This window comes from Phascolarctos cinereus, unplaced genomic scaffold (assembly GCF_003287225.1).
Source record: "Phascolarctos cinereus isolate Bilbo 61053 unplaced genomic scaffold, phaCin_HiC Scaffold_3;HRSCAF=262, whole genome shotgun sequence".
Classification (NCBI taxonomy): Eukaryota; Metazoa; Chordata; class Mammalia; order Diprotodontia; family Phascolarctidae; genus Phascolarctos; species Phascolarctos cinereus.
This window is the reverse complement of record NW_027555736.1, coordinates 190,491,489-190,519,421: the sequence shown is the minus strand read 5'-3', so window position 1 is coordinate 190,519,421 and position 27,933 is coordinate 190,491,489. Positions and strand designations below refer to the sequence as shown.

General features: G+C 40.6%; 1 protein-coding gene across 2 annotated transcripts in view; it reads left to right on the top strand.

Annotated features, from left to right (window-relative positions):
• The window catches only part of SLC30A4 (solute carrier family 30 member 4), a 37,438-nt gene extending 17,695 nt beyond the window's left edge, over positions 1–19,743 (top strand). For both annotated transcript variants that reach the window (XM_021009308.2, XM_021009306.2), the window contains 5 exons: positions 3,551–3,704; positions 5,021–5,234; positions 7,053–7,158; positions 11,744–11,878; positions 14,711–19,743. In XM_021009308.2, the coding sequence (XP_020864967.1) occupies positions 3,551–3,704; positions 5,021–5,234; positions 7,053–7,158; positions 11,744–11,878; positions 14,711–14,865 (764 nt within the window). In that variant the 3' untranslated portion in view covers positions 14,866–19,743. The remainder of the gene's footprint in view (positions 1–3,550; positions 3,705–5,020; positions 5,235–7,052; positions 7,159–11,743; positions 11,879–14,710) is intronic.
• The last annotated feature ends 8,190 nt before the right edge of the window (positions 19,744–27,933 follow it).

Below are 27,933 nucleotides of genomic sequence, written 5' to 3'. Positions count from 1 at the left end.
GGAGTCCATCTACTATTGAAGACTTTGCCAAGGCTGATTTAGGAGCAGAAGCCAAGATTTCCCAATTTATGAGTGTGTTTAGAGGGCTTTTTCATTTTATTATTTATTTGTTTGTTTGTTTCTGGCTAGTCAGTGGGGTTAAGTGACTTGCCCAGGGTCACACAGCAGTAAGTGTCTGAGGCCAGATTTGAACTCGAGTCCTCCTGACTCCAAGGTTGGTGCTCTATCCACTGCGACACCTAACTGCCCCGACTTTATTATCTTGATTTGATTTTCTTTTCCTTTATTTTGATATTGTTGTTGTTCAGTCCAATTGAAACCCCTTTTGGGGATTTGAATTAGTTTTCTAAAAATTCATAATACAATAACCATTATGAGGCATTTTGTATAACTGACTTTAAATTTCCATAATTTGATTACCACAAGTATGAAATAATATTTATGTTAATGAAGCTCCATACACTTAACTTTTGTTAATTGTCATAGCAAATATTTTCATTAAGCACATTTCAGAAAAGAGCATTGACCTTTTGTCCTGGTAGCAAACCTGGTATGAAATTCCATTTTTGACACTTGATAAATTGTATAAAGTTCTGCTTTCTCATCTATTTTTTCATTTCATATGGGATGAAAACATCTCTTATGTTTTCTTATCTGTAAAATGGGTATGTTAGAATAATGATAATCACTGGGGCAGCTGGATGGAGCAGTGGATAGAGCTTTGGCCTTGGTGTCAGGAGGACCTGAGTTCAAATATGACCTCAGACACTTGATACTTACTAGCTATGTGGCCCTGTGCGAGTCACTTAACCCTGATTGCCTCACCAAAAAAAGATAATCTCTCTCTCTCTCTCTCTCTCTCTCTCTCTCTCTCTCTCTCTCTCTCTCTCTCTCTCTCTCTCTCTCTCTCTCTCTCTCTTCTCTCTCTCTCTCTCTCTCTGTCTCTGTCTGTCTCTCTGTGCCAGGCACTGTCGTTAATACTTTATAATTAGGACCTCATTTGATCCTTGCAACACCCCTGAAAAGTGGGTGCTGTGATGAGCCCCATTTTACAAATGGGGAAACTGAAGCAATCAGAGGTTGACTGTTGACCAGGGTCACATGACCAGTAAGTATAAGTGAAGCTGGATTTGAACGCAGGTCTTCCTGACTCCAGCCAGGCCCAGTGCTCCATTCACTGTGCCTCCTGGCTGCCCCCACTAGAATCATAGAATTTTGGAGTTGGAAAAACCTTTATGGATCATCAGCTGTGCAAGGGTGAGATTATTCGTATGGAAAGGCAGTAATAACATTTGTCAGGCCCGTCAGCTTGAGAACAATAAGAAAGAAATGGTAACTAGAGAGTGTATATGTTTTGGGGAAACGCACCCATCCCAGTAAAGAATGAACACATTGAAAACGACCTCTGGACTAAACACTGGGCTGGGTCAGACCAGTGATCCATCCCAGCCCCAGCCAGGGCTTTCTGGAAACCAGATGGTTTCTAGAAGGGCGCCGCTGCCTCCATGACGCCGTGATGGTTGCACTTCCTCCTACTTTAGAGCAGGAAGGATCCGTATAGACTGATTAAGATAGCGTAGTGGAAACTAGGATTTCTGGGACTTTCCAGTTCATTGCAATCTTGACTATACCACAACCCCAAAAAGGTTTGAGTCTCTGATAGCCCTGACGTGACTTTGTCATTCTGTGTATTCATTTTGTACCGCTTTATATAATTATACTACAGATCTATGTCAATAATAGCGATAATAGCTTGCATTTTTATAACTCTTTACAAAGATTGTCTCATTTGATCCTAGCAGCAAATCTGGGAGGTGGGTGGTGTTGTTATTTCTAATTTTACAGATGAGGAAGCCGAGGCAGAGAGCATAAGTGACTTATGGAGGGCCACATAGCCAGTCAGTGTATTCCTGACTCCGGGTTGAATGTTCTTTCTGCTGTACCACCACACTAGCTGCTTGAGTGTAAGCCCCTTGTAGGCAGGAACTGATTTGTTGTGGTTTTATTTTGGTTTTGACTTTCTATGTCTAATGCTTAGTGCAGTACCTGGCACATAGTTTTAATAGAAAAGATTGATCATGGTGCCCTGGGAGTATCTTTGATGGCAAAGCAGCATTTCTTTCTTTCTTTCTTTCTTTCTTTTTTTTTTGGTGAGGCAGTCAGGTTAAGTGATTTGCCCAGGGTCACACAGCTAGTAAGTGTCAGGTGTCTAAGGCTGGATTTGAACTCAGGTCCTCCTGACTTCAGAGCCGGTGCTCTATCCACTGTACCACCTAGCTGCCCCAAAGTAGCATTTCTTGAACCCCCAATAACTAAAGAATAGACTTCCATCCAAAGCTTCATGGAAATTTTGAGCAAATGACATTCCCAGCCACTATTCCTAAAGGCTGAAGTTTAACTACAATGAGAAACACAGTAGTGACCAGAGAAGTCAAGCTGGGGAAGGGCATTTTAGGAATGAGAAGAGTTTCATAGAGTAGAACCTTAGAAGTGGTCTAGGTCACTGTTGTCAAACTCAAGGAGAGATGGGGGACACTAACCCCTGCCTAAGGATCCCTGTGGGCTGCATATTGACTTAGGTTTTTAAAAATTACTTATTTTTATTTACTATTTTATTTTTCCCCAGTTACATGTAAAAAAGCAATTTTTAACATTTGCTTTTAAAACATTAAGTTCCAGATTTTCTCTGTTCCTCCCCGCCATTGAGAAGGCAAGCAATTTGATATAGGTTATACATGTATAATCATGCAAAACATATTTCCATATTAGTCATGTTGTAAAAGAAAACAGAACAAAATAAAAACATAAAGAAAAATAAAGAAAGCAAAAAAAGTATGCTTCAATCTATATTCAGACACCATCAGTTCTTTCTTTGGTGATGGATAGCATTTTTAAGGGTAAGTCCTTCAGCCAAGTCATTCACTTGACTTAGTTTTAAAATGAATTACTGTCTATGTTTTATTATATTTTTATTTATTTTGTTAAATATTTCCCAGTTACATTTTAATTTGATTTAGGCACATTTTTGGCATTTCTTAAATATAGACCAACCCCTTCATTTAAAGATGAGGAATCTGAGACCCAAAGAGGTAAGCAGAGGCAAAGGTGGTTAGAATGATGAAGCTTGCCTCAAGGAAGAGACGTGAAGGGTACCTCTCGCCCGTTTCGTTGCAGAGGTGGGGATTAGGATTATGGAACATGGCACTTTGTGTGTGTGTGTGTGTGTGTGTGTGTGTGTGTGTTTTTGCTAAACTGTTCTGGTGTTTTATTCATTGTTGTAAGGGATGGCTTTCTGGGAGGGGGTAGGGAGAAGGATACTTTGGAAAATGAAGTCATGTAAAAACAAAATATATCAACAAAAATTTATTTTTTTAAGAAGAAAAAAGCCAAGATTCTAGCAGCCCTTTTACTCCCGAACTCATGCCCTCCCTACCATAACATGTTGCAGTATCTCTTTGAAGCAGGAGACTGTAAATACGAATTGTATGATATTCTTATCAGTTTTACTGAGCTGCAAATGTTCTGGTGTAACTTTTGTTTTTCTTTACAGAGGTCTTGTCAGCTGTTATTAGTGTTCTGTTGGTTTACATACTTATGGGATTCCTTTTGTATGAAGCCGTGCAAAGAACCATCCATATGAACTATGAAATTAATGGAGATATAATGCTCATAACCGCAGCCATTGGAGTTGCAGTTAACATAATGTAAGCTCTGTTTACTGTTTCTCTCTGTCCCGTATTTTAAATACCATGTATCTTCAAATTTAGAAATGCACAGTATCTGAATTTTTATTTTTCCAAAATTGCTCACTGCATATTGACTGCTGATCTTTCTTAAAAAATGATCATAAAACCAGTACAGAATCTCAGTTCCTCTCTAGTGTTGATTCAGGCATAAACATGTTTGACTAAAACAAGATAATCAGGAAACTGGCCCTGGAGATGATAGCGAAACTAAGTTTTCCCACTGTAAGTACAGTAAACAGCAGAATCAGAGCAAAAGTGGCAATGTGTGCAAAACCTTAATTTTGATAGATCCCAACTTCTGAAAGCTGTTTTTAACCAGCTGCTATCACTGTGTATTTTTTCAACCTAACATGGAACACCTACGTATTTTTTCTGGCTGGAAATAACCTATGGAAATTTGTAAATCCCAGTGTGCCTAATAATTGGTAGGTTCTTAGATGAGTAGTGAATTTGCCAAATTGTTTGCTGTCACCCTGTGTCCTTCCACTCTTTCTTCTCCTTACATTTCTCCTACATCTGTCTTCTTGCTAACCCTTCCCCTTCTACCTCGCCGTTTTCGTTTGTTCTCTACCTCTCTACCTGTTTTCCTATTTTACCTCTTACTCCTGTATATATCTCACCTGTTGGATGTACTGTGGTGGCCTCATGCCCATCCATATGTGTTGCGGAATGTCTCATCACCATCCTTTTAAGGTGGTGGCCATAACACAGGGGCAGGAGTGACAGTAGATGTCCTCCTCCCCTCTCTCTCCCATCCCTAAATGCAATACGAGGGAGCTGGCTTTGACCCTGGCTCCAGACTACAACCACCCTCAATTCCTGAAGAGCTAGGAGGCAGAAGTAAGAGAGGGTTCAACAGGATTCCTGGCTCTTCTTTCAACCTAGGCTGTCCTCGGAGCCACTGTTTCCATCTGAAGTGGCTCTGAGGAAGCAGAAATTGAAAATAGCAATGCTGGATCCCACACCCAGGCTTTTATTGGTGGGGAATGTGAACCCTACTCTTCCTACCACCACTTCCCAGGGGCGCGAGGAGGCCGTTTCAGGCTCTCCTTTGTGGGTGATGTGTAGAAGGCTGCTATAAGAAAAAGAATTCTTAATTGAAATATGTAAACTCACCTTTGGGGTGGGGGGGAGGGTCCATTGTCTAAAGGTACCATAGGCATTAATGTTAAACGTTGTTTTTTGTGTCCCCTTAACTAGTAACTAGTAACAAAAGTTTGCCTTTTTTTTCTCTTTGGAAAAATAATGACATTTTCTTTTTTTTAAAAAAACAGAATGGGATTTCTGTTGAATCAGTCTGGTCACCATCACTCCCATTCCCACTCCCCTCCGCCAAACTCTCCTACCACAGGTCCTGGGCATGGGCATGGGCATGGCCATAACCAAGGAAGCGATAGCCTTGCAGTGAGGGCGGCATTTGTTCATGCCCTGGGAGACTTGGTGCAAAGTGTCGGGGTGCTGGTAGCTGCCTACATCATTCGATTCAAGGTAACCTGGGGGATTATTTTTACGTTGAGAAATTGCTTGAGTTTTCACATCAGTGTTAAAATATATGCTCTTTTGCCATTGAGTATGAGTATAGCATTAGGAGTTCCGCAAATCTGAATAAACATTTCCCACCCCACAGGAGTACACATCTTTCAGTGCTGCCAGATGAGATTGGAAGATTAGATTTTAATTGTTAAAGGACTTTTGAGCTTAGAACAAGTATGTATATGAACAAGATAATTCACTTGAGAAGGAAAAGCAGTGTGGGTGACTGTGGTACCAAAACCAGTCACGTCTATCAAGTGAGATATGGAACACATAAGACCTGATGCTCACGTTTAATCGTATCACTCCTTGCCCTTCAGTGGTTTCCCCTATTGCTACCATCTGAAACACAAATTCCTTAGCCCAGCATTTAAGATTTTTACGATTCGTTCCAGCTACTTTTTGATCCTTTTTTTCTTAGTGTTGACATATTCTACATAAGGTTTTCTCAAGCAGTGCAATTCCCTAATAATGCTGTCAGTGTATTATTACCAAACCCTCAATGTAAAGTCACTAAACCCTTTTGTTCTGTTGTTTGTCCAGTTGTCCCTTAAAATATTGTTTTTAATGGAATTAACCCTGTAATAGTGTTTTGCCTAACATCATTTTCTAGGAACCAATTAACACTGGCAAGTGGATTATACCCATATTCCACTTCACACACTCTACATCCCAGACATCCTGAGCTACTTGCCAATTTTCCAGTCACCATAGATACTTCCTCTTATACCTCCATGTTTTTGCCCATAAGACAAAGGCTTGGATTTGGTTACTGTCAATTCCTCTGATCTTCAGAAGACAATGAAGAAAATATTACAGAATTTGAGTTGATTTGGGGGAGGGAACATAGGGGGGTTTAGAGCAATGATTTCATTGGAATTGAGAGCTCCCAGTGAAAAATTACTTCTACTGATACAGAATGACCACTATTATTATATTTATTTTATTTTATTGTGCTTCTTTGGTGAGGCAGTTGGGGTTAAGTGACTTGCCCAGAGTCACACAGCTAGTGAGTCAGGTCCTCCTGACTCCAAAGTTGGAACTCTATCCACTGTACCACCTAGCTGTGCTGACAACTGTTCTTTAATTTATAATCTTAGAGAAGTGCTGCAAGCATGGAGTGATAAAGTGAGTTGCTCAAGATCATATGGTATCTATTAAAGACAGCACTTTAATTCAGGGCTGCTCACGTGCTCTCTCTTTCTCTCTGTCTGTCAATATTTAAGTTGGTAAAGGTGAAATAAATGGGGATGTGTGTGTGGCAGTCAGGGTTAAGTGCCTCGCCCAGGGTCGCATAGCTACTAAGTATCTGAGGCTGCATTTGAACTCAGCTCCTCCTGACTCCAGGGCTGATGTTCTATCCACTGCGCCACCTAACTGCCCAGTATGTGGCTTATGTGCTTTCTGATACTATTATAGGAAGCCGACGATAACGAACTTAAATTTCATCAGAGAAGCTTTTAATTTTATCATTATTGTGAGATTCTGAAACACGTTACCAAGGGAAGAACAGATGATCTCCTTATTTGGAGATCTGTCTTGAGTAAATTTTGTTATCACCATGTGAACATCTGATTTTTTTTTTCCTGGAGTAGTTTGAGTGCTGCATTACTTAAGGTATTGGCACTGAGTGACCTTGAATTCCTTTCCATTTTCTGTATTTTTATATTTTCTCCTAGCATTATGTTCATTTACAGAGAAAAGTAAAAAAGTATTTTTTTCTTAAAAAAGGCATCTCTACATTTTTTAATAAACCTTGATGTTCCCTTTCAGCCAGAATACAAGATTGCTGATCCCATCTGTACTTACATATTCTCATTACTTGTGGCTTTTACAACATTTCGAATCATTTGGGACACAGTAGTTATTATATTGGAAGGTAAGGTCAGTGTTAAACTCCCATTTGTATGTGTTGTCATCTGATTCTTACTGGGGCACTTCACAAGCACAGGGACCCTGACATCCTTTCTTTGAGGATGCTTAGGGCATTATAATTTCAAAAGAGATGATTCAGGACCTTTTGGACATCTGGGGAGAAAGGTACTGTACCAATACCAATACGGCCAAATCTTAAGTTACCCACAGTAACCATAGTAACATGGTATCCATAGTTGGAAAGTCTTGGCAAAATCCTCACGTTGTTCCCAAAAACGGTATTTTAGTAAGCATTTTCATTGATCTTTTCTGTCTTTTGTCCCTCACTGTGCGAGAGAAGCCGATATCGGAGAGCCTGTGTTCTAATACTACCCTGTTTATGAAGTCCTCCACTAAAGCCCCATTCTAAAGCCTCATCCTGGCATGGATGTGTTCCCTGAATTTTCAAAGCATGTGACAGCAGGCAAGAGCTCCAACAGGTCCTTCTAACTGAAGAGCTTTCAGTTAAAGGCCCAGTAACAGACTGTCACCTGAGTACCATCATAGCTAAATTTGGAGCAGCTTTTCACCAGGCTTGGCTGTAGGTGATGAACTTACCAGCTGTTGCAGCTCTCCAAAACCTGCTGTAAAGCCAGAGAGGGCAGGCAATATGATACAACAATGTTCAGTTGTTTTTCAATCATCCCCAACTCTCTATGACCCCCGTTTGGGGTTTTCTTGGCAGAGATACTGGAGTGGTTTCCCATTTTCTTTTCCATCTTATTTTACAGAAGAGGAAACTTGAGGCAAACAGGGCTAAATGTTTTTCCCAGAGTCACGCAGCTAGTAAGTGTCTGAGACTAGATTAGGACTGGAGAAGATGAGTCTTTCTGACTTCAGGCCCAGCACTCTCTCCGCTGAGTCACCTAGCTGCCCCTGATACAACAGAGACCACAGGTCTTAAAGACAAATCATCTGACAAACTCCTGGTACCTGTGTGATCTCAGGCAAGTCTGTTAACTTCTGTAGTTCTCAAGTTTCCTCATCTGTAAATCAAGGGATAACTTCAAACTCTAGATCAGATAAGCATACCCTTCTGGGTTGCCATCTGGGTGAGGGAAGCAGTACAAATACCAGTGAAATCTTAGATTATTATTTTGTTGGTCATGGTAACTTCGTTGTAAGAGGCCTAAAAAGGTAACAAGTTAGCCATTTTGAATAATTCCAGTAGATTAATTAATATTATGAAAGATATGACGACATCCATGTTTTAAGTACAGGGTAAATATTGCATCTTTGAATCTGGAAACTTTGCTGAAGGATCTTCACATCATTTCTGAATGAAATAATTGTACATATAACATAAGCCAGAGGAATATAGACAAAGAACCTCTTAGCAAATTTAATTTGCTTCCCCAAGTTTTAAGCATCTATGGCAGGTGCCAAGATATATCCAACCCACTCATAACGCTTCAAGGTTGAAAAGAAATAATGAAAGGCATTTTATTTAGAGATAATTTAGGAACCTCCTCTGGCAAGTAAGGGGGAGAAAGATTATAGAGCTACATTTCTTAAAGTTTAAGCAGAAGACAAAAATCTGAAATTGCCACAGAAGAAGGAAATACATGCAGACCAGAGCTTGGTTGTGGCAGATCAGCTCTGATGTACTAACCCAAAGAAAATGGAAGATGATGGTAAATGATAACTAGCATTTATATAACACTGTAAGATTTGTGAAGTGCTCTGATATCTTATTTCATCCTCACAAGAAGCCTGGGTGGTAGATGCTATTATCCCCATTTTATAGTTCAGGAGACTGCAGCTAAGAAATGTTAAGTGACTTTCCCAGGGTCACACAGCTAAGTAAGTGTCCGAGGCAGGATTTGAACTCAGGTCTTCCTGACTTCCATGTCCAGTACTTTTAGCACGCCACCAGATTCTACAGATTCCCCATTGCCTATTGAAAGTCAGACTTCTCTGGGTGGCATCAAACAACAAGCCCTTAGAAAGTACACAGTATGGGCCAAGACCTGTACTAGGCTTTGGTGAAACATCCTTGCCTTCAAGGAGTTTACATTCTAATTATAGAGACAGCAGACACATTTTGGGGCATATCCAGAACACATGGAAAGTAGGTACAAGGTGACCTTACAAGAGGGACCTCGAGGGGGGACAGGAGGCAGCATGTGCTAGGCATGTCTGACAACCTCCACCACCTTGACCACCATGTCTCTTCAGACCCTGATGATGAGAGACAGCCCGAGAACCCTGCACCAAAGAGCCCTGGAATAGTGACCTTCAAGAAGAGGCGTTTCTGTCTCCTTTGTCGCTATACCCCAGGAATCATGGAGCTTTTCCGTCTGACTTGCAGCTGAAACCTTCCGTACAGGTTGTCTCCCCCTTTAGAATGTGAGCTTCTTGAGGACAGGGACTGACCTTGCTCTTTGTGTTCCTAGCACTTAGCACGGTGCTTTCAATGTCAGTAAGTATTTAAGCTGTTCATTCATTCTGGGAGGCTCTAGCAGCTAGAAGAATGAGCAAAGGCCTCCTGAAAGGGTACATGATTCTCGTTTTTAAGAAAATCAGGGATTCCAAGAAGAGAGGAGGAAGGGAGAACATCTAAGGCATTGGGACAGCCAGTCGCGAAGGCATAACAACGAGAGATTGAGTGTCATGTGAAGAACAGCCAGATAGCTAGTATTGGTTGTGCCGTAGAATGCATGGAAGAGCTTCACATACCCAACAAAGGGGTTTATTTTCAATAAGCTGAGAAGTGATAGTTTGCTGCTGGGTCTTATTAGGTAAGAAGGTTGACATGATCAGGCCTACGCTTTAGAAAAATCATTTTGATAGCTGTGTGGAGGGTAGATTGGAGTTGGGAGGGCAACCTACTGGTTTAGGAAGCTGTTGCAGTAGAACGGGCAAGAAGTGATGAGTACTTAAAGTAGGGCAGTTACTCTGTGAGAAGAGGAAAGACGGAGGATCCAAGAAACATTGTGCAGACAGAAATAGGCAAGATTCGGCAGCTGTGATTGGATCTGTGGGTTTAGTAAAGAGTTAAAGATGACACCAGGCTTGCAAACCTGAGTGACTGGAAGGATTTTGGAGCATTTGATAGCAGTAGAGAAATTCAGAAGGGAAGGAGGGGTTTGGGGAAAAAGGTTTTGGACATGTTGAGTATGAGATGCCAATAGGACATTCCTTTGGGCAGTTGGTAATGTGAGGCCAGAGCTAAGGAGACTCTAGGGCTAGAAGTATAGATAAGGAAGACACGTACATAGAGATGGTCATCATGGGGGCTGATGTGGTCACTAAGATCGAGGCGACAGAGAAAGAAAGTGAGAGGGCCCAGAACAGAGCCTTCAGGTATCCCCAGTTAATGAGCATGACGTGGATAATGATCCTGCAAAGGAGACTTCAGGAGGAACAGTCAGACAGGTAGAAGGAAAACCAAGAGAACAGTGTCATGAAAACCCAGAGTAGGGAGAGAATATTCAAAAGAGGACATTCGGTACTGCCACGTCTGCGGAGAAGTCCAAGAGGATGAGGATTGAGAAAAGGCCTTTGGTTTTGGTAGGTGAGATCATTGGTAATTTTGGAGAAAGCAGTTTTAGCCGAGTGATGGAGTCTGAAGCCATGTTACAGAGGGTTTAGCGAAGAGGACAGGAAGTAGAGGCAGTGAGTGTTGGTGACATTCAAAAATCTTCCATGATCTAATGATACTAATGTAACTTCATCTCATACTGCTCCATATAGCCACAATGAATTAGGGCTACTCCCTGTCCCCACACATCAAGGGTTTTCACTCAAATGTCACCTTCATTAATTTCTTCTCTGCCCCAAGCCCCAATTGGCAATGACCTTTTTCTACTTGATCCTCACATAACACTTCATTTACATCTTTCTCACACACTTAATGTATTGTTTTGTATGATAGTTATTTATGTCATATCTCTCCCTACTAGCCCATAAGACAAACACAAGAGCACAAACTGCGTCTTATCTCAACTTTGTGTGCTTCTAGCACTTAGCAGAATGTCAGGCACACAGGCACTTTATGTTTGAATTATGGTGCGTTAGGTTTAATGGTAAATTGTGTGCTTAAATGTAAGCTTACAGTATAAAACCTAGGACAGTTTTTAAAACATTAGCTTGCCTTGGAGCCTTCTTTGTGATTTGTCCTATTGCTGCTTCTTAGATTTCTTTCAAACCAAGCCTGTCTCTACTAATTTTCTAGCAAACTGTAGTCAGTTATTCCCTCTGTTATTTCGGGGGAGTTTCAAATGCTGCCCATGTTTTATCAGAGTCAGTCACTGTCAATTTTAATCCTTACTTAGTGTCTTTGTATTTTCTTCCCAGTAATCTTTCTTGGTCTTTTAGTAGTTTTCTATGGGCTGGGAACTTTTTATCTGAAGACAGATTTTGTAGTTTCATTGTATTTATTACATCCTTGCTTTACTGCTAGAAAAATAAATTTAAGCATTCTTGTAACTTTTTAGAGTGAGTGTGTGTGTGTGGTGTGTGTGTCTGTGTGTGTGTGATCTAGTGTTGCTAGGGCCATTTTTTTTTCCTCATAAGCTAACGTCTTATAAAACATTCTGAACTTGTAGGAGTGCCAAGTCATTTAAATGTAGATTATATCAAAGAAGCTTTGCTGAAAATAGAAGACGTTCACTCAGTAGAAGATATAAATCTTTGGTCTCTCACTTCAGGAAAAACAGCTGCCATCGTCCACTTACAGCTAGGTAAGTTGCTCCCATGATATGACAGGAGAGGTTTTTGTGATCCTTTATGTCACTATAATTGGAAAGCAGATGAGTCTGTCAACCAGCATTTATTAAGTGCCTACTATGTACTGTGTCCTGTGCTAAGCACTGGGGAGAAAAAGGCAAAAGACAGACCCGACTTTTAAGGAGCTCACGGACTAATGGAGGGGGCAACGCTCAAACAATGACGGACACATTTGAGGAAGTGGAGTTGGGGAGTGAGGCTTCAGGGTGAATCAGTGTTTAGTTTGTAATAGAACGCTTTTGGTGCAGGCCAATGTACCAAGAAATGTTACTGTTTTAAATCTGAAGATGAAAACACATTTTGGATATGTTTGCCCTGATTTTCTGTATCATCAAAGCTGATGTTCTCGGTTTTAGGTTTTCAAATAATGGCTATAGATTGAGACTAGATATAGATTAGAAAAGAAGGGGGAGACCAGTGAGGAAACATGCTGCCCTTCTCCTGACAGTGAGGTAATGAAATCAAGACTGGGACATTTTCAGTTATAACTATTGTTTCTCTTTCTCTCATTCATTCTTTTTTTCTTTTGCTCTTCCCTCTTTCCTTCTTTCCTTTCTTCCTTCTTTCCTTTTCTTTATTTCTTCCTTTTTTTTTGTTTATTCGTATTTGATTGAAGGGTTTGTTTTTCTTTTAATCTCAGAATGGCGTAGTGATAGGGATTACCAAAATGGGGAAGGGGGGGATAAAAAAAAAGAAAGCATCAGGGAAATATGTATTTAAATGCACAGAAGAAGAACAGAAGGAATGTCATTTAGAAACAATCAGGATAGCTTTCAAAGTATTGTTAAAACATATTGAATTTGTTGTATATTTGAGGGAGAGAAGCTTGCTTTACGTGGTATAGGTTCACAACAGCATATACCATCCTTTTTCTGACCTGCCTTGCATGCAGAAATGCTTACCTTACTTGGCATTAGATTCAAAATATTTTTTAAAAAGTTTAATTGGGGGGAACCACTTAGATCCTCAAATTGAGATTTTTTCTTTTGGTGTAATTTTGCCATTTCAGTACATTATACACTGGCAGGAAGAATACTCTTACCGATGAGATCTGAAATCTAATTTAGTATGAGGTGAAGTTGTAATGATAAGGTGATGCTAAATCTCTGACTATTTAAATACATTCTCCTTTCTAAATTGATTTAAAAACCAGATGCATTCTATATTTTTTTAAATGTAGATAATCTACAGTGATATAACTGATCAGCTAGTTTGATTGGTAGAGCATTAAACAGTCTCAGGGATGTGGATTCGGTAGGGTGGGTTGGTAGATGAAAATATTGGACGTGGAATTAGGAAGGTTGGATTCAGGCTCCTTCCTGTTCTCCGTCAGGCTCCTTCCTGTTCTCCAGTCCTTTCAACATAGTCCAAGGAATAGAAGGGGAGAATAAGAGTATTAGTAGAATAAGAGAATAAGAATATTAATAGAAGGGGTCAAAGTGGTTAAATATTCTAATTTCGTAAACTGACTTCTTTCCTTCCTTCTTTTCTTCTTTCCTTCCTTTCTTCCTTCCTTTTTTGGAGGCAGTTGGGGTTAAGTAACTTGCCCAGGGTCTCATAGCTAGTAAGTGTCTGAGGCTGGATTTAAACTCAAGTCCTCTTGATTATAGGGCCAGTGCTCTATCCCTTCTGCCATCTAGATGCCCCAGTAAACTGACATTATTTTTTCAATTGTTTTGCCTTTTGTTTTTATTTAAAATTAATTTCCAAATACATTCCCATCTCCTTCCCTTACAAGAACAATTTTGAAAAGAAGAAGGGAAGAAAAGGTTTAGCAAAGCCAAACAATACATTGGCATTATCTGAGTGTGTGTGACATTCCATCCCTGTAATTTCCCCCCCCCATCTCTACAATAAAAGCTGATGCTTTTTCTCCACCATGGAGGTGGGGGATGGGGACAAGCCTAGTCATTATAATAGTTAATTGCCATAAGTTTGCTTTTGTTCTCCCGTTTATGTTGTTGAAGTTGTGCCTGGTTGTTTCTGTTGTTTTGGTTGGTCTTACTTGAGAGATAACAACGACAGTTAGCATTTATGTAGCACTTCAGGGTTTGAAAAGCTCTTTCCAAATGTCATCTCATCTGACCCTCACAACAACCCTGGAAGGTAGGTGCTACCATTATCCCTACTTTGCAAATGAGGAAACTGAGGCAGACAGATTGAGTGACCTGCCCAGAGTTACACAGCTAGTAAGTGTCTGAGGCAGCATTCAAACTTGGGTCTCTCTCACTTCGAGTACAGCCCCTGTTATCTGCTGTGACACCTAGCTGCACATACACGATTCTAAATCATAAGCAGTCTGCCGCAATGACGAGGGTGGAAAATAAATAACAGATAAATCAGAGCTCTTTATGGACGTGACCCTGAGTAGGAGTAATAACAATAGGAAGGTGTGTATATATGTGTATAAAGCAGTGTGTATGTATGTGTGTGTGTGTGTGTGTGTGTGTATAGCTATGTGTGTACTGCTCTGTACATATGTACATATACATATGATACACACACGCACTAAAAATAGTGTGCTGTCGCTAAATATGTAGTATTCAATGTTAAATGCTGCATGTTTGTATTAATGTATTTAATTAATATATAATAAATGTATGTTATCACTATTTTCACTCCTACTGCTGTGTATAGTATTTTCCTGTTACAAAGCACTCTTCCTCCCAGAAAGCAAAGTTGTACTGCCTTTGACTTTTGTCTCCCCTGTGTGTTCATTCGTTAACGTGTGACAAGTCATCATTAGCGAGCGACACCAACCGAGTTTCCCCTTCTTGCTGTTGTAGCCCCTGGCAGTTCACCTGAATGGGAAGCAGTGCAGTCGGAGGCCAGGCACCTGCTAATAAACACTTTTGGGGTCTACAAATGCTCCGTCCAGCTTCAGAGTTACCGGCGAGAAGCCAGCAAAACCTGCGGAGCTTGCCGTGGTGCCAGTGCCTAATCCCGAGCTTGGGGAACGACAGCCTTATTTATTGTGCAGACACCAGCGAGCGGCAATAAGTGACCATACGAGTGAGCGACGGGGTCCCTGGCGTCAAGAAGGAACACGGTCCACGAGGACTCTGTTGTAGGCCCTCAGAAGAGCCTCGACAACATGTAGCCTGGGAGAGGTCAACATTAAATGATCGTTTTGCTATGATTTTCAGACAGGGATGTTACCAAAATATTGTTTACAGAATGGGATGCGACTCTGCAGATACCTCGTAGACAAAGCTTAAAGATTCCCTTTGTTAATCGTATCACGTAATGTAACACATCAGCTTTCAAGGAAGAACCCAGAATTCATACTTGCCTTTTTTTTAAAAAGGAAACATTTAAAAGCCAAATTACTTTGAGCATCAAAAAAAAAAGGTTAAAGCACTAAATTTTTAAAACTATGTTGGCTCAGTGGAATAAACTGGGGTCATTTAAAAAAATTCTCAAGGTTTTAGGAAGTTCTGGAAAATATCAAAAAATAGAAGCAAATGCATATTCCCAAGTGTTTCATAAATGTTTTCCTTTATAAATAATTCAGGATGTCATTGGTCTGTTTCTGCCGTATAACTTTATTTTTTCCAGATGTTAGAAACAGGGCTTTGAATCTGAAGGCATACTACGTTTTAATATTTGTCTTCTTCCAAACACACTTTAACATGATTTGTTGGTTGTTGTCATTAAAGTCATTTAGGAAATATTTCCAGTGTTATTCTGCATTAGGGAAATTATCATTTCAAACTGTGATCATTTAATTTGAAATAAGGGACAGGAGGATGGTGCTGAAAGTTTCCAGAACCTATACTAACTAAACTGTTTTGTTAATAAGTGAGTTAAATTTGGCTGAAGGTAAAAACTGAACCAGTAATTTGCTGCTCCTTTTAATTCTATATATCCCATTTGTTTGGCTCCTACCTGCTTTAACATGGGGTAAGTATATAACCTGTCTAATGGCCCTTTCAAAATAAAACTCTGTGAGGCTCAGCTTTGCGCACTCACTCTCCCTACCTACACAGATTAATAACCACATTCTCCCAGAATTTGGGTCTGTCTTTGTAATATAGGCCAATATGTTAAAAAATCAGGGATTCGCCGTGGTAGACAGATGCCTCGAAGTTGTGTTTTGGTATTGCCACAGCAAAAATGCCAAAATGAGCACTGTGGGAAAAGTAACTTTGTGAAGATCACAGCCAAGTTGCATGTTTTTGGAAGCACTCAGGTGATAGCTTTGAGTCAGGAAAAAGGGAAACATTGAAGAGTACGAAACTGAAGGCAAGTCTGATTATGGCTTGGGTTTAATCAGAAATTGAAGGTGAGGGTTGTTGTTTGTTCAGAATTCACAAGGAGTGTTGCTTGTCTGTGACACATGTTGAGAATTGGGTCAGGGAGGCAATCACAGATGACCAAACTTCTAGCTACTGGAAGTAAATAGGAAAGGAAATAAGCATTTATCCAGCACCTGGCTATGTTCCAGGTACTGGGCTAAGCACCTGGCCTTATGAGAATCTATATTAGCAATCCAGTTGCGTTTGGGAGAAGTACTATACTTTCAGAGTACCAGGTTCTAAGGTAATCAGCTCCTAGTGAAGTTAGATCTCAAATCCTAGCCATAGAGATTCCCTCTAGGAACAAAGATTAGAAAACTCTTATCTTAACTAGAATATTACTTTAAACAAACTCCAAATTCCAAAGTATGGTTTAGGGACAGATGGTTTCAGAATGTGAGGCCTGTCAATAGAAATTAACTATATATTAATATATTTATATTAAACTGTACAAATTGGGGGTATTCCTGCATATGGAAGGCAGATAGTGGTAACCAGAGAGTATTTGAACAAACAGTTGTACAGTGGGAGCTATATGTACCATGCTGCATGGCGTTTCCACCTGCATCGAGTGACTTTTTTTGATAAAATGTGGTGCCATCCTCTGTCCCACCTATGTTGCTCGTACTGCTTTATCTTAGTCTTCCTTTTAACCTCCTTAGGAGTATCTGGCTTTTCATAGTGGATTTGCTCTTGAAAGAGGTGGGGATAAGGACTTACAAAATACATTGAGGAGTCTTGCTGTATGAAAGAATCCTATTGTGAATTTTTTGTGAAATTGGAAATCACCTACTTTGTTTTGTAAATCTGAATCTTGATAACTGCCTAAATCAGAGCACACTTAAAATTCTTCTGTAACCCTTTTTTGCATACAAGGACTGTGCATTTTATTAATTCATATCATAGGATGGTGACTTTCTGTCACATAGAAAAGCTTGCTTTGAGAAGGTAAATTAACGAGTTTAAGTGAGGTATGCAACGACAACCCACATCAGGTAGAATATTGGGGAATTTATTTGAATGGGGCAACGTCTGGATATGCCCTCCTAAGCTAGATAACGTGCAGTTCAGATTGGCCTTGCAGTGCAGTGGCTAAGTTGGATCCACACAGTGTTGAGAAGATTGTCTTATTTTGATCTAATTTATTGCATATCCTGGGGTTTGGGACTGTCTTTGAACATAATTTCTATAGTTCAGAACAGGCCTAATGTTTTGAGTAAGGTATTTTTTGTTTCATGATGCTTTTTATTAGTATGTAAGATGGAGGTGTGTCTAAAGTATAGTGGGGCATGTTTCTGAGGGCTTTGAAGGACAGGGCTGCTGTAATTTCCTTTTTTCTTTTTTTTTTTTTTTTGCTAGGCGATGGGGTTAAGTGACTTGCCCAGGTCACACAGCTAGTAAGTGTTATGTGTCTGAGGTCATATTTGAACTCAGGTTCTCCTGAATCTAGAGCCAGTGCTCTATCCACTGCGCCGCCTAGCTGCCCATGCTGTAATTTCTGTAAGTGTTCCTGTGACTGTCATGCTATAGTCATCATTTTCGTGTAAAACTACATGTTTTTGAAGAACTGTGTATTGTATTGTTTCTTTGCCCCATCGCTGAATTGTCTTTTCCATTCTTCTCACTTTTCTTTGGATCTTTGGACCTTCTGAAGGCTGCCATCTTCAGAAGGACAGTTTTCTAGTATCACTTTTTTGCTTCTCAACATCTCCTTTCCTGCAGGGCTCTTGCCTGGCCCCTTCAAGCCCCTCAAGTCTAAAAGTCTTTCGTGGATTTTTTTCGCAGGATAGACTTGGACACAGTCTATGCACTTTCTGAGACACCGGAGATTGAGAGAAGATATTTCCTCCCCATTGTGTCTTTCACAGCCTTAACGCCAGTATTAGAAATGGGTTTCCAGGTTAGGTGGAATTCTGGCCCAGTATTTCCAGTGCACATTACCTGTGAGTAGTGGACTTCCTCAGTAGTGCAGGTGTGCTTGGATTGACGGATTGTGAAGAGTTATTTTTAGAAAACAAATAACCAATGTGTGTTTATTTGGAAGACAGAACTGGTTCACTATTAAATTCAGTTATGAATATATGTGTGTGTGTATATATATATAATTTTCCAAATTCCCAATCACCCCAATATATTTATTGGTTCTTCTAAATTACCTAGAAAAGTCCTCATTCTGACATGTTCTAGTGACATGACTATAGGCAAATCACTTGAACTTTCACTGCCCCCAGGCAGCTTTCTAAAACTCTAAACTACCGCTGAGTTACATAAATGGAAGGCATTTTCCATGACAGGAGCGGAGCTCTCTAGTCTGATAAAAATCGTGGGTATCTATCAAAAAATTGCTGTGGAGCAAGTCCTTCCTAACAAGTTTGGAACCCTTGATGTGTTGTAGACAATTAAAATGTTGAACTCAAGCATATTTCTGACATGCAGGACAATCAGACCAAGGGATGAATGCCATTTATTTAATTGCACTTGACCACCAGGAGAGCCAAATGAGCGTCAGTCATAACTGGACAGAGGCATCTCCTCAGATGCAATATGGGTAGCTGTGGGCTTCATTGTGGGGCCTGGTTTTTTTATCTTTTTTTTTTTTAATGGGGCAGTAGCATTAAGTGACTTGCCCAGGATCACACAGCTAGTGAGTGTTATGTGTCTGAGGCTGGGTTTGAACTCAGGTCCTCATGACTCCAAGGCTGGAGCTCTATCCACTGTGCCACCTAGCTGCCCCAGGGCCTTGTTTTTTTGATTAATTTGTTCGAGCAGTTGAAGAAAGGAGTGAAGTCTGTGGTTTTCAAATTATATATTCAGCCCACTGTATCTAGACAAAATACACCTCATTCCTATTGCAAGTCTGCCTCGTGACTCCAGTCGGCCACTGCTTCTAATCTCTTACAGACTCCATTCTGTAAATATTTGCTGTTCTTTTCAAGAACTTGACATGGGAGCTAGAGAAAGAGTTATGGGGATCTCTTTGTTTGAGGTCCTGCATCTCAGGTACATGCAGGCCCTCAACCTAGCCAGTCTGAATTAGATGGCTTTATCAAGCCAGGTTTTCCACATACTGTTGCAGATGTACAATTTAAGACCAATAAATTTGAGTTGTCTAATTTTGACAAGATTGGTAATTACTCAAGAGAATTTCTCAGTTTCTGTGATAGTGTTAAGTTAGAATAGTTTTAGTATGTTTTGAATTTATTCCAACACAAAATTAGAATGTTCATGTGAGGACCTTTGCAGGCAAGAGAGGTATAGTGGCTTTGGGGAGCTTAGGCTTCGTTTAAAAGTATATCATTAAAATAAGCCATATCACAGTTTGACGGAACTGTGTTTATACTTTTCCATAGACCCTTTCAGAAACTGAGTATTTTTGCACAATAATCAGTTATCGAAGGATTTATTTGAAACGGGTTTGTCCATGTAATTGGAGATCAAAGTATGGTATATATTTACTGTATTTGAAGTTTTTAAACTGTAATTTCCTAAACATTTATTAAAATAAAACACATGGCAAAACAGTTTTTCCTTTATTAAACAGAACCTACAATCTCTTATAAAACTCAAATTCGCTTGTCTTTATTCATTACACATTCTCATTCACTTTAGACTTGATCATTTATTGGCAACCTTAAGGCACATTCTTTTTTCTTTTTCTTTTTTTTTTTTTAATCTGTTAACAGAATAACGTATCTTTAGTAACCTCTATATACTTCAGTGCCTTTGTAGGCATTTAGGAAGTATGAGGTAGAAGGCTGGCCCACTTCAGCTCCAATTCCAAAAGATCCCTGATTATGGATTTTATAGCATAGGAATTGTTTATTCCTCTATGCATCCAGAAACCCAGGGGCATAAGAGAGTGAGGGTAAAGTGGGATGTTCCCTTCTTGGCAGGTGGGCTCTAACCATTTCAAGCACATGTATGAAGCAAGTGCCAAAAGAGCCTATTTTGGACACATTTAAATATTGAGACTCCCTAAGTCTGAGGGACAGCTCTGTCCCTTTCCCTGCACTTGGAGTGAGATAGAAATATGATTTGAAGCTTTGTTTACCAATGTTGCCCTACTGTATATCAAGGGTCTTTTAACTAAGGGATTATGTTGAATATTCATACCAAATAGCTTGATTACTTTAAAATAATTGTGAGCCATATATGCATTTTTCTAAAGGCATAACGTTTATATTGTATGGCTTTCTGAGGAGGAAAACATGCTTATTTTGTTTTTTAGTAAATGTTGCTTTCCTTCTCTGCCTTTTTAAATATGATAAAAAGAAATGATGAGTCCTTTAAATAGGCTAAACCACAGTAAAGTGACCCTTTATACAGTTGTTTTTGGACCAGATTCAGTTCTAATAAACGGAATCATGTTGGTTTTCTTTTTTAAGGCCATGAGCCTGTTTTTCATCTTGAGTAACGTGACTTGTTATTTCCATGGATACCTAAGATAAGCATCTTTCCTTTGATACTATCTCTGTGTGAAGACTTCTTACCATGTGTGTACTTAACACATTATTAACCAAGACAGTACCTTTGATTCTGGGTCTCTACAGCTTAAGCACTTTCAGACTAACACCAGATTCCAATTTGGGGCTTTATTCTTGTGTTACTGCTTTTTTCTAAAGTTCAGTTAGAGTTTAATAGGCCTGTGTGGTTTCCAAGAGTTTTCTTTCCACTGTCCTATAACTGGAATTACACAGCCGTTTATTATACCTTTTAATTGCCTGCTGCAATGATATCAAGAGACTAAAACATAGAAGTGGGAGGCCTGAGTTTTTCCATTCTTTTATACCTCTCCCCTATCTATAGAGGAGTTGGGCAAAATAATGAGGTTGTCTAGTCTCTACGTTTATAATTTTGACATTTCAACAAGGTTGCCCACGCTAGAGTTTGTCCATTTGCTAACCAGATTTCTTCCTTGTTATATTGTCCTTTTCCAGCTAAATTAATTCCTTTTTAGGGAAAAAAGGCATTGTCCCATAACATCAAGGCTGAATCACTTCAGTAAATAATATTCTTAAGTATTAGAGCTGGAAAGGGACCTTGTACAACTATCAGATTATTGGGGCATGAGGTCAGTTTGAGGTACTACCTCTTGCCCAGGGAATCACAGCATCTCACAGCTGGCAGAGACCTTCCCAACTATATTTCACTGGCCAAGCCCCAAGGAAGCCTTGGATAGTGACAGATGGCCCCAGTTGCCCATGTCTCTGCCCAATTGCTAATGTCACCACCCCTTCACTGATAACTGTGATGGAGGGTGACAGCCACATCTTACCTAGGACTAGAAGCGTCCTTTACAACACAGTTCTCCTGATTCTGTTACCATCTTGACTATTATGTTTATAATTAGCTGGTCCTTCTGCCCTAAGGCTAGCAAATTCCTATCTGTTGCTGCCCAGATCTCTGTGATTGAGAGTCATCAAAAAGGGTGAATGATCCCCCTTTTCCAAGTTTTCTCCCTGAACTATTCCCTCACCCATTATCATCCCTATCTTCTTGCCTTCCTCTTCCACTGTTCCCTCAATCCCTGAGTTATCATTAATCTGTTCCCCTTTCTCCTAGCTATCTTCCTCTTATCTTTCCATCTTCTTTCGCTCAAGGGAAAAATCCAGATTTTTGAGCAAGATGTTAGCTTCAGTCAGCCTTTCTGAAGCTCTCTTATGTCTTCTCTTTCCTTGCCTCTTTGCACACCACGGGCATAAGGAGTCTGCCTTCTTGTTCCTCATTAACACTTTAGGATCTTAAATCTAGAGTTGAAAGAAAGCTCAAGGTCATGTAACTCTCTCATTTTGCAATGACAAATGAGGCCTAAGAAGTTTGTGATTTGCCTAAGGTCATAAAGATAGCACTGGGATTTGAACCCAGTTCCTTTGATTCCAGAGTCTGGATTCTTTCCACTGCCCTATGCTACTCCCAGAATGGCCTGCCGCCATCACCCAGCTGCATCCTGTGCAGATCCTTGGGGCTGGCATCTGCCAGTGTCCAGATCTCTCAGCCTCCTTTCTCAAGAAGTTCAATACCTTCTTTACAGTCTTCTCTGTCCCAGCCCCTGCCATGGAGGCTTCAATATTAGTGTTGGTGTCCCTCAAACACCCCAGTCTCCCTCTACTCCTGTGACATAGCTCCACTGTACCTCCCATAGAGATGGTTACACAGAACTCGCCATGACTTCCATCTTTGTGACCTTAAACTATGATTCATGACCGATTACAATGTCTGTTTATTTCATCTTTCCCTCTATCTCACTCCTCTTGATACTATTTCTGCATCTGTCCAGTAACCTCCTGTTCCTCCTTCTCTCCCTATTGTCCCAATCTGTCACACCTGATCTGACCTGGCTTTCCTCTTTTCCTAGACTTGACTCTATAATTAACCGATGAAACTACGCACTTTCATCCTCTACTTAACATTCTTGCCCTGCCAGCCTTCAGCCTTGGGTCACTCTCACCTTTCACCTTTTCTGCTCTGGCTGCGCAGTTGCTGAATGTTAGTGTAGAAGATTATTAAAACCATGCTGACTAGGTCTTCTACAAATTCATGTGATCTCCACTTTACTCACTACTATGTAACAATCCTTTTATTCTTCCCTGTTTGATTATTATGCTCCCCACCTCCCTTGTCATTCTCAACCCACCAATGACAATCACATGTCTCAGCAGATGACCTCGCCTCCTACTTTACTGAGAACATAATAAACCCTCCGTTGTGTTATCTTATCTTCCTCATCAATTTCATAATCCCTCCATGTCTTCATCTGTCCTCTCCTTCTTTGCTCCAGTCTCTGAGGAAGAGGTCTCCTTGCCAGAGCTAAGCCCTTTCCTTGTGTCTTCAGTACCCACCCAATCTCTCTGGGAGCTTGCCGCATCAAACACTTCCCATCTTCTGTTTCTTTGCCTACTGATTCCTTCCTATTATATTGCAACAAAAATGGAATACAAACTTGCTGGGATCTCTCCCTTCCTTAAAATATTTTTTTTTACTTGATTCTGACATCCCTTCGAGCTATTGTTCTCGATTTCCTCTTTCCTTTTGTTGGTAAACCTCTAAAAAGTCACTTGAATCCTTGGAATCTGGGTTCCAAGATCACCACTCTGCTGAAGCTGTTCCTTCAAAAGTTATCATTGATTCTTTAAGTACGAACCACGTATCCCAATACAATCTTTTGACACTGTTGACTTCTCTCCTCTCTTCCTGGATACCCTTGGCTTCTAGATCTCTCCTGTTTTCTTCCCACCTCTCTCATCAGACCTTCTCAGTCTACTTTGCTGGATCATCATTTATCTCCTACCTTATAATAAATTTGTTGTACAGTTATCCCTTTCACGTCACAACTTTCCCCATTGAGGTTTCAATATATCACGGGTGCATAAGAAATTAAATGGGAATATTTTGGGAGTTTTGTGGGAGCCACAGATGACCCATAAAGGCTAGCATTCAATAGAGAAAAAGTTTAGAAACTCAGAAATGCATAAAATATACATATAGTATTACATAATATCAACAAATTTTATCTTTTAATACCATTATAATTCACTTACTCTCTGGTAATGACGGGGGGAGGGGCCAAAAAATTTTATGCAGATTTTCCAGATCACAAGGGCACCATGCCCCTAACCCCCACAATGTGGAAGGGATAACTGTATTCACAGAGTCTCCGCCCTGGGTCCTCTTCTCTCCCCACCCTTGTTGAGCTTATCTGCTCCCACAGGTTCAATTGTTATCTCTATGTGAATGACGGGGCAACGAGGCCTGAAGTCAGAAAGATGCATCTTCCAGAGTTCAAATCCAGCCTCAGACACGTACCAGCTGTGTGACCCTGGGCAATTCACCTAAACCTGCTTGCCTCAGTTTCCTCATCTGTAAAATGAGCTGGAGAAGGAAACGACAAACCATTCCAGTACCTTTGCCAAAGAGTCCAATACAACTAAAAACTGAACAACAGCCAATGTAAATGACTCACAAATCTATATGCCCAGCCCTAACTCTTCTCTGAAACTTCACTCTCTTTTCCAACTGTCTACTGCCCTGTTGACACCTCTAAGTCAACTTATTATGTCGAATAGGGAACGTTCTCTTCCTCACCCAATCTGCCCATTCTCCCAGTCACCCTTGCTTGACCTTAATTCTTCCCTCTCCCTCATCCCTGTGTCCAATTCTTGTCAATTCTGCCTCCATGACATCTCTTGCATTAATCAGGTCCTCATTCCTCACCTGGACTACTACAATAGCCACTTGGTGGTCCTCCCTGCTCCCAGTGCCTCTGCCTCCAAATAAGTTCATACAACTACCAAAATGATCTTTATTTTGCACAGATCTGACCATGTCACTACTCCCCTGCTCAATAAGCACATGGGTCTCTAGCTCCTCTAGGGTAAAATCTAAACTCAGCCTGGCATTTAAGACCTCTCCCATTCTGGCCATATCCTTATGGACTTATTTCATATCATTCTCCTTGAGGTGCTTTAGGCTACAGCCTTCCATTTCCTACCTCCAGGTAGTTGCACACACAGCCCCCAGTGCCCGCCATGTTGCTTTTCAGACTCTTAAGGTTCAGTGCGGTGGTCACCCCCTTCCTTAAGTCTTCCCTAATCCCCTCCCCACCTCAATCTATTAGTGTTTTCCTCTTCCTTAAATTACTCTGTTACTCTGTATTACACATGCCTCCATAAAAGGCAATGATTATTTCATTTTTGGTATCACTAGCATCTGGCATAGTACCTTGTGTAGTAAATACTTTGACCTGTCCTCACAGATGATCTAACGCAAGGGTGGGGAACCTGTGGCCTTGAGACCACATGTGACTTTGACTGAATCCAAACTTCATAGAACAAATCTCCTTAATAAAAGGATTTGTTCTATAAAACTTGGACTCAGTCGAAAGGCTGCACTCGAGGACCTACAGAGTCACAAGGCCACAGGTTCCACACCCCTGACTAGTGATTCTAGTCTAACTCCTAACTAAAGAGAAATCCCTTTTATCACAATCATTTATTTATTTATTTATTTATTTATTTATTCAGTCATTTATTTGTTTATTTATTTATTTTGGGGGTGAGGCAATTGGGGTTAAGTGACTTGCCCAGGGTCACACAGCTAATAAGTGTCATATATCTGAGGGTGGGGGCAGCTAGGTGGTACAGTGGATAGAGCACCAGCCCTGAAATCAGGAGGACCTGAGCTCAAATCCGGCCTCAGACCAAACACTTGACACTTACTAGCTGGACCCTGGGCAAGCCACTTGACCTCAATTGCCTAAAAAATAAAAAGTCTGAGGTCACATTTGAACTCAGGTCCTCCTGACTGCAGGGCCCGTGCTGTATCCACTGCACCACCTAGCTGCCTCATCACAGTTCTTAACAAATGGTCCATCAGCTTCCCAGATGTAAGAAATCCACTGAGGCAAAAATCCCACTACCCCTAAAGCTTCCTATTTTTAAGTACTATTGTTTTTAAACACCCCATAGATGCACCTATGAAGAGAAACTGTTTTTAAGTATTTGGAAATAATCTAGTTTCATATAAGCATCATTTAGCAGTACGGGGTCCTAAAGAATATTTTGACCTACTTCCTATAGCTTTAAATGAAAGCCTTGTAAGAAAGCCACATACATCGCTTTCAATGTCCTGTATTCAGACTGGACTTCTGCCCAATTAGAATGAGTGAGGTCTTAATCGTATTTGGAGTGTCTCCTTGTGTGCTGTATTTGCCTCAAGGGTACTACTTAGCTATTCGTTCTGCCAAGATTAAACTTTAATGGAGCTGGATGAAATTAATACAACTTTAGATTCAAGGCGGTCAGCTAGGTGGCACAGGGGATGGAGTACCAGGCCTAGAGTTAGGATGATTTATCTTTTTGAGTTCAAATCTGACCTCAGACACTGACTAGATGTGTGAGCCCAGGCAAGTCATTTAACTCTGTTTGCCTCAGTTTCCTCATCTGTAAAATGAGCTGGAGAAGGAAATGGGAAATCACTCCAGTATCTTTGCTAAGAGAACCCCAAATGGGGTCATGAAGAATCAGATAGGACTGAACAAGATCAAGGAACTCAGAGCCAAATAGCAGGTATCCTGTCACCAGCTTAACAAAGGCACACCCCTTTGCCCTTATGCCAATCAAGTAGGAGTCCAGATGATGTACATGAAGCCAGAGGAGAGAGAAGCATTATTGTAAAAGTCCTGTGTTATACAAAGCTGAAATTTATGCTGAAATTGACAAGTTTCTCTTAGACCATGAAAATAAGACTGCACTTTAGTTTGTCTTGGTGAATTTTAACAGTGATGAGATCATGATTGGTAGCGTGGTGTGACAGAAAGGGAGCAGGATTTGGAGTCAGAAGACCAGAGTTCAAATTCTGACTCTGCTCCTTACTACCTGTGTGACCTTAGGCAAACCACTAAACCTCTCTGGGCCTCCGCCTCCACTCTGTAAAGTGAGTTGATTAGAGTAGACATCCTCTAATGTCTCTTCCAGTTCTCAATCTATACCCATATAATACACCCGAGACATTTGAGTGTAGAAAACTCCTGGGGAATATGACCTTTTAATTTGGGGTATTTTTATTTTTCAGGTGGAAGAACATCAATTAAGCACCTACTGTGTGCAAGATATTGCGCTATTTCCTGGGAATACAAGAAGAAAGGGTCCCAACATTCAAGGAGCTTATATTGTGCCAATAATAATGACTGATGCTTATGTAAAAATGGCTTTAAGATTTGTAAATCATTTTAGGTACATTATTGCATGTGAGCCTTACTGCAACCATAGGGGGTAAAAGTAAATAAATTAGGGGCAGCACAATGCATAGAGAACTAGCCCTGGAGTCAGGAAGACCTGAGTTCAAATGTAGCCTCAAACACTTCCTAGCTGTGTCCCTGGGGGAGTCACTTAACCCCGATTGCCTTAAAAAAGTAAAAAAATTAATAACAACAACTAGCATTTATATAACACTTTAAGGTTTGCAAAGCACTTTATAAACATTTTCTCATTTTATCCTTACCACGCCCTGGAAGGTAGTTGCTATTATTCACCCCCATTTCATAAAACGAGGAAACTGAGTCAGAGGTTAAGCGATTTGTAAGTATATGAGGTCAAATTTGAACTCAAGCATTCCTGACCCCAAGCTGTGCCACCTAACCACTCTGTGGACCTCAGAGGTCATCTAATCTGAATAATCCATTTTGTAGTTGTGACCCCTGAGACTCAGAGAGAATAAATGATTGCTTGAGATCATGTGGATAATATGTACCAGAGGCAGGATGTGACCGCACCCAGGTCAGACCCAGCACTCTCTGCGCTACACCGCCTCTTCTTGGCCTACTTTAGAAATCAGCTATATTTAGATTAAAGATTTCCTGCTTCTTACCTAAAGAAAATTGACTTATATTTTAAACACTTATCCTCCATAACAGTAGTCTCCAAAATGAGGGTCAAGGCCCCCAGAAGTAAATGACCATCTCCTGACCCAAGGGGTATATAACCAACCAATCTTAGGTTGGGAAGGTAGGTCTCTATCACATCCTCTCCCAAGATGGCAACTTGTAGGGTTTATTGCCAACACAGCCACACCTACCTTGGTTCTTTTACACTTCCTCACTGTCTCCTTCTGTTGTGAAAGCTACAAACCTCCCTCTTGAAAGCCTTGGACCAGTCCCTCAGGGCAGTTATAACCCCTACTAAGGGGGCAGCTGGGTGGTCCAGTGGATAGAGCAC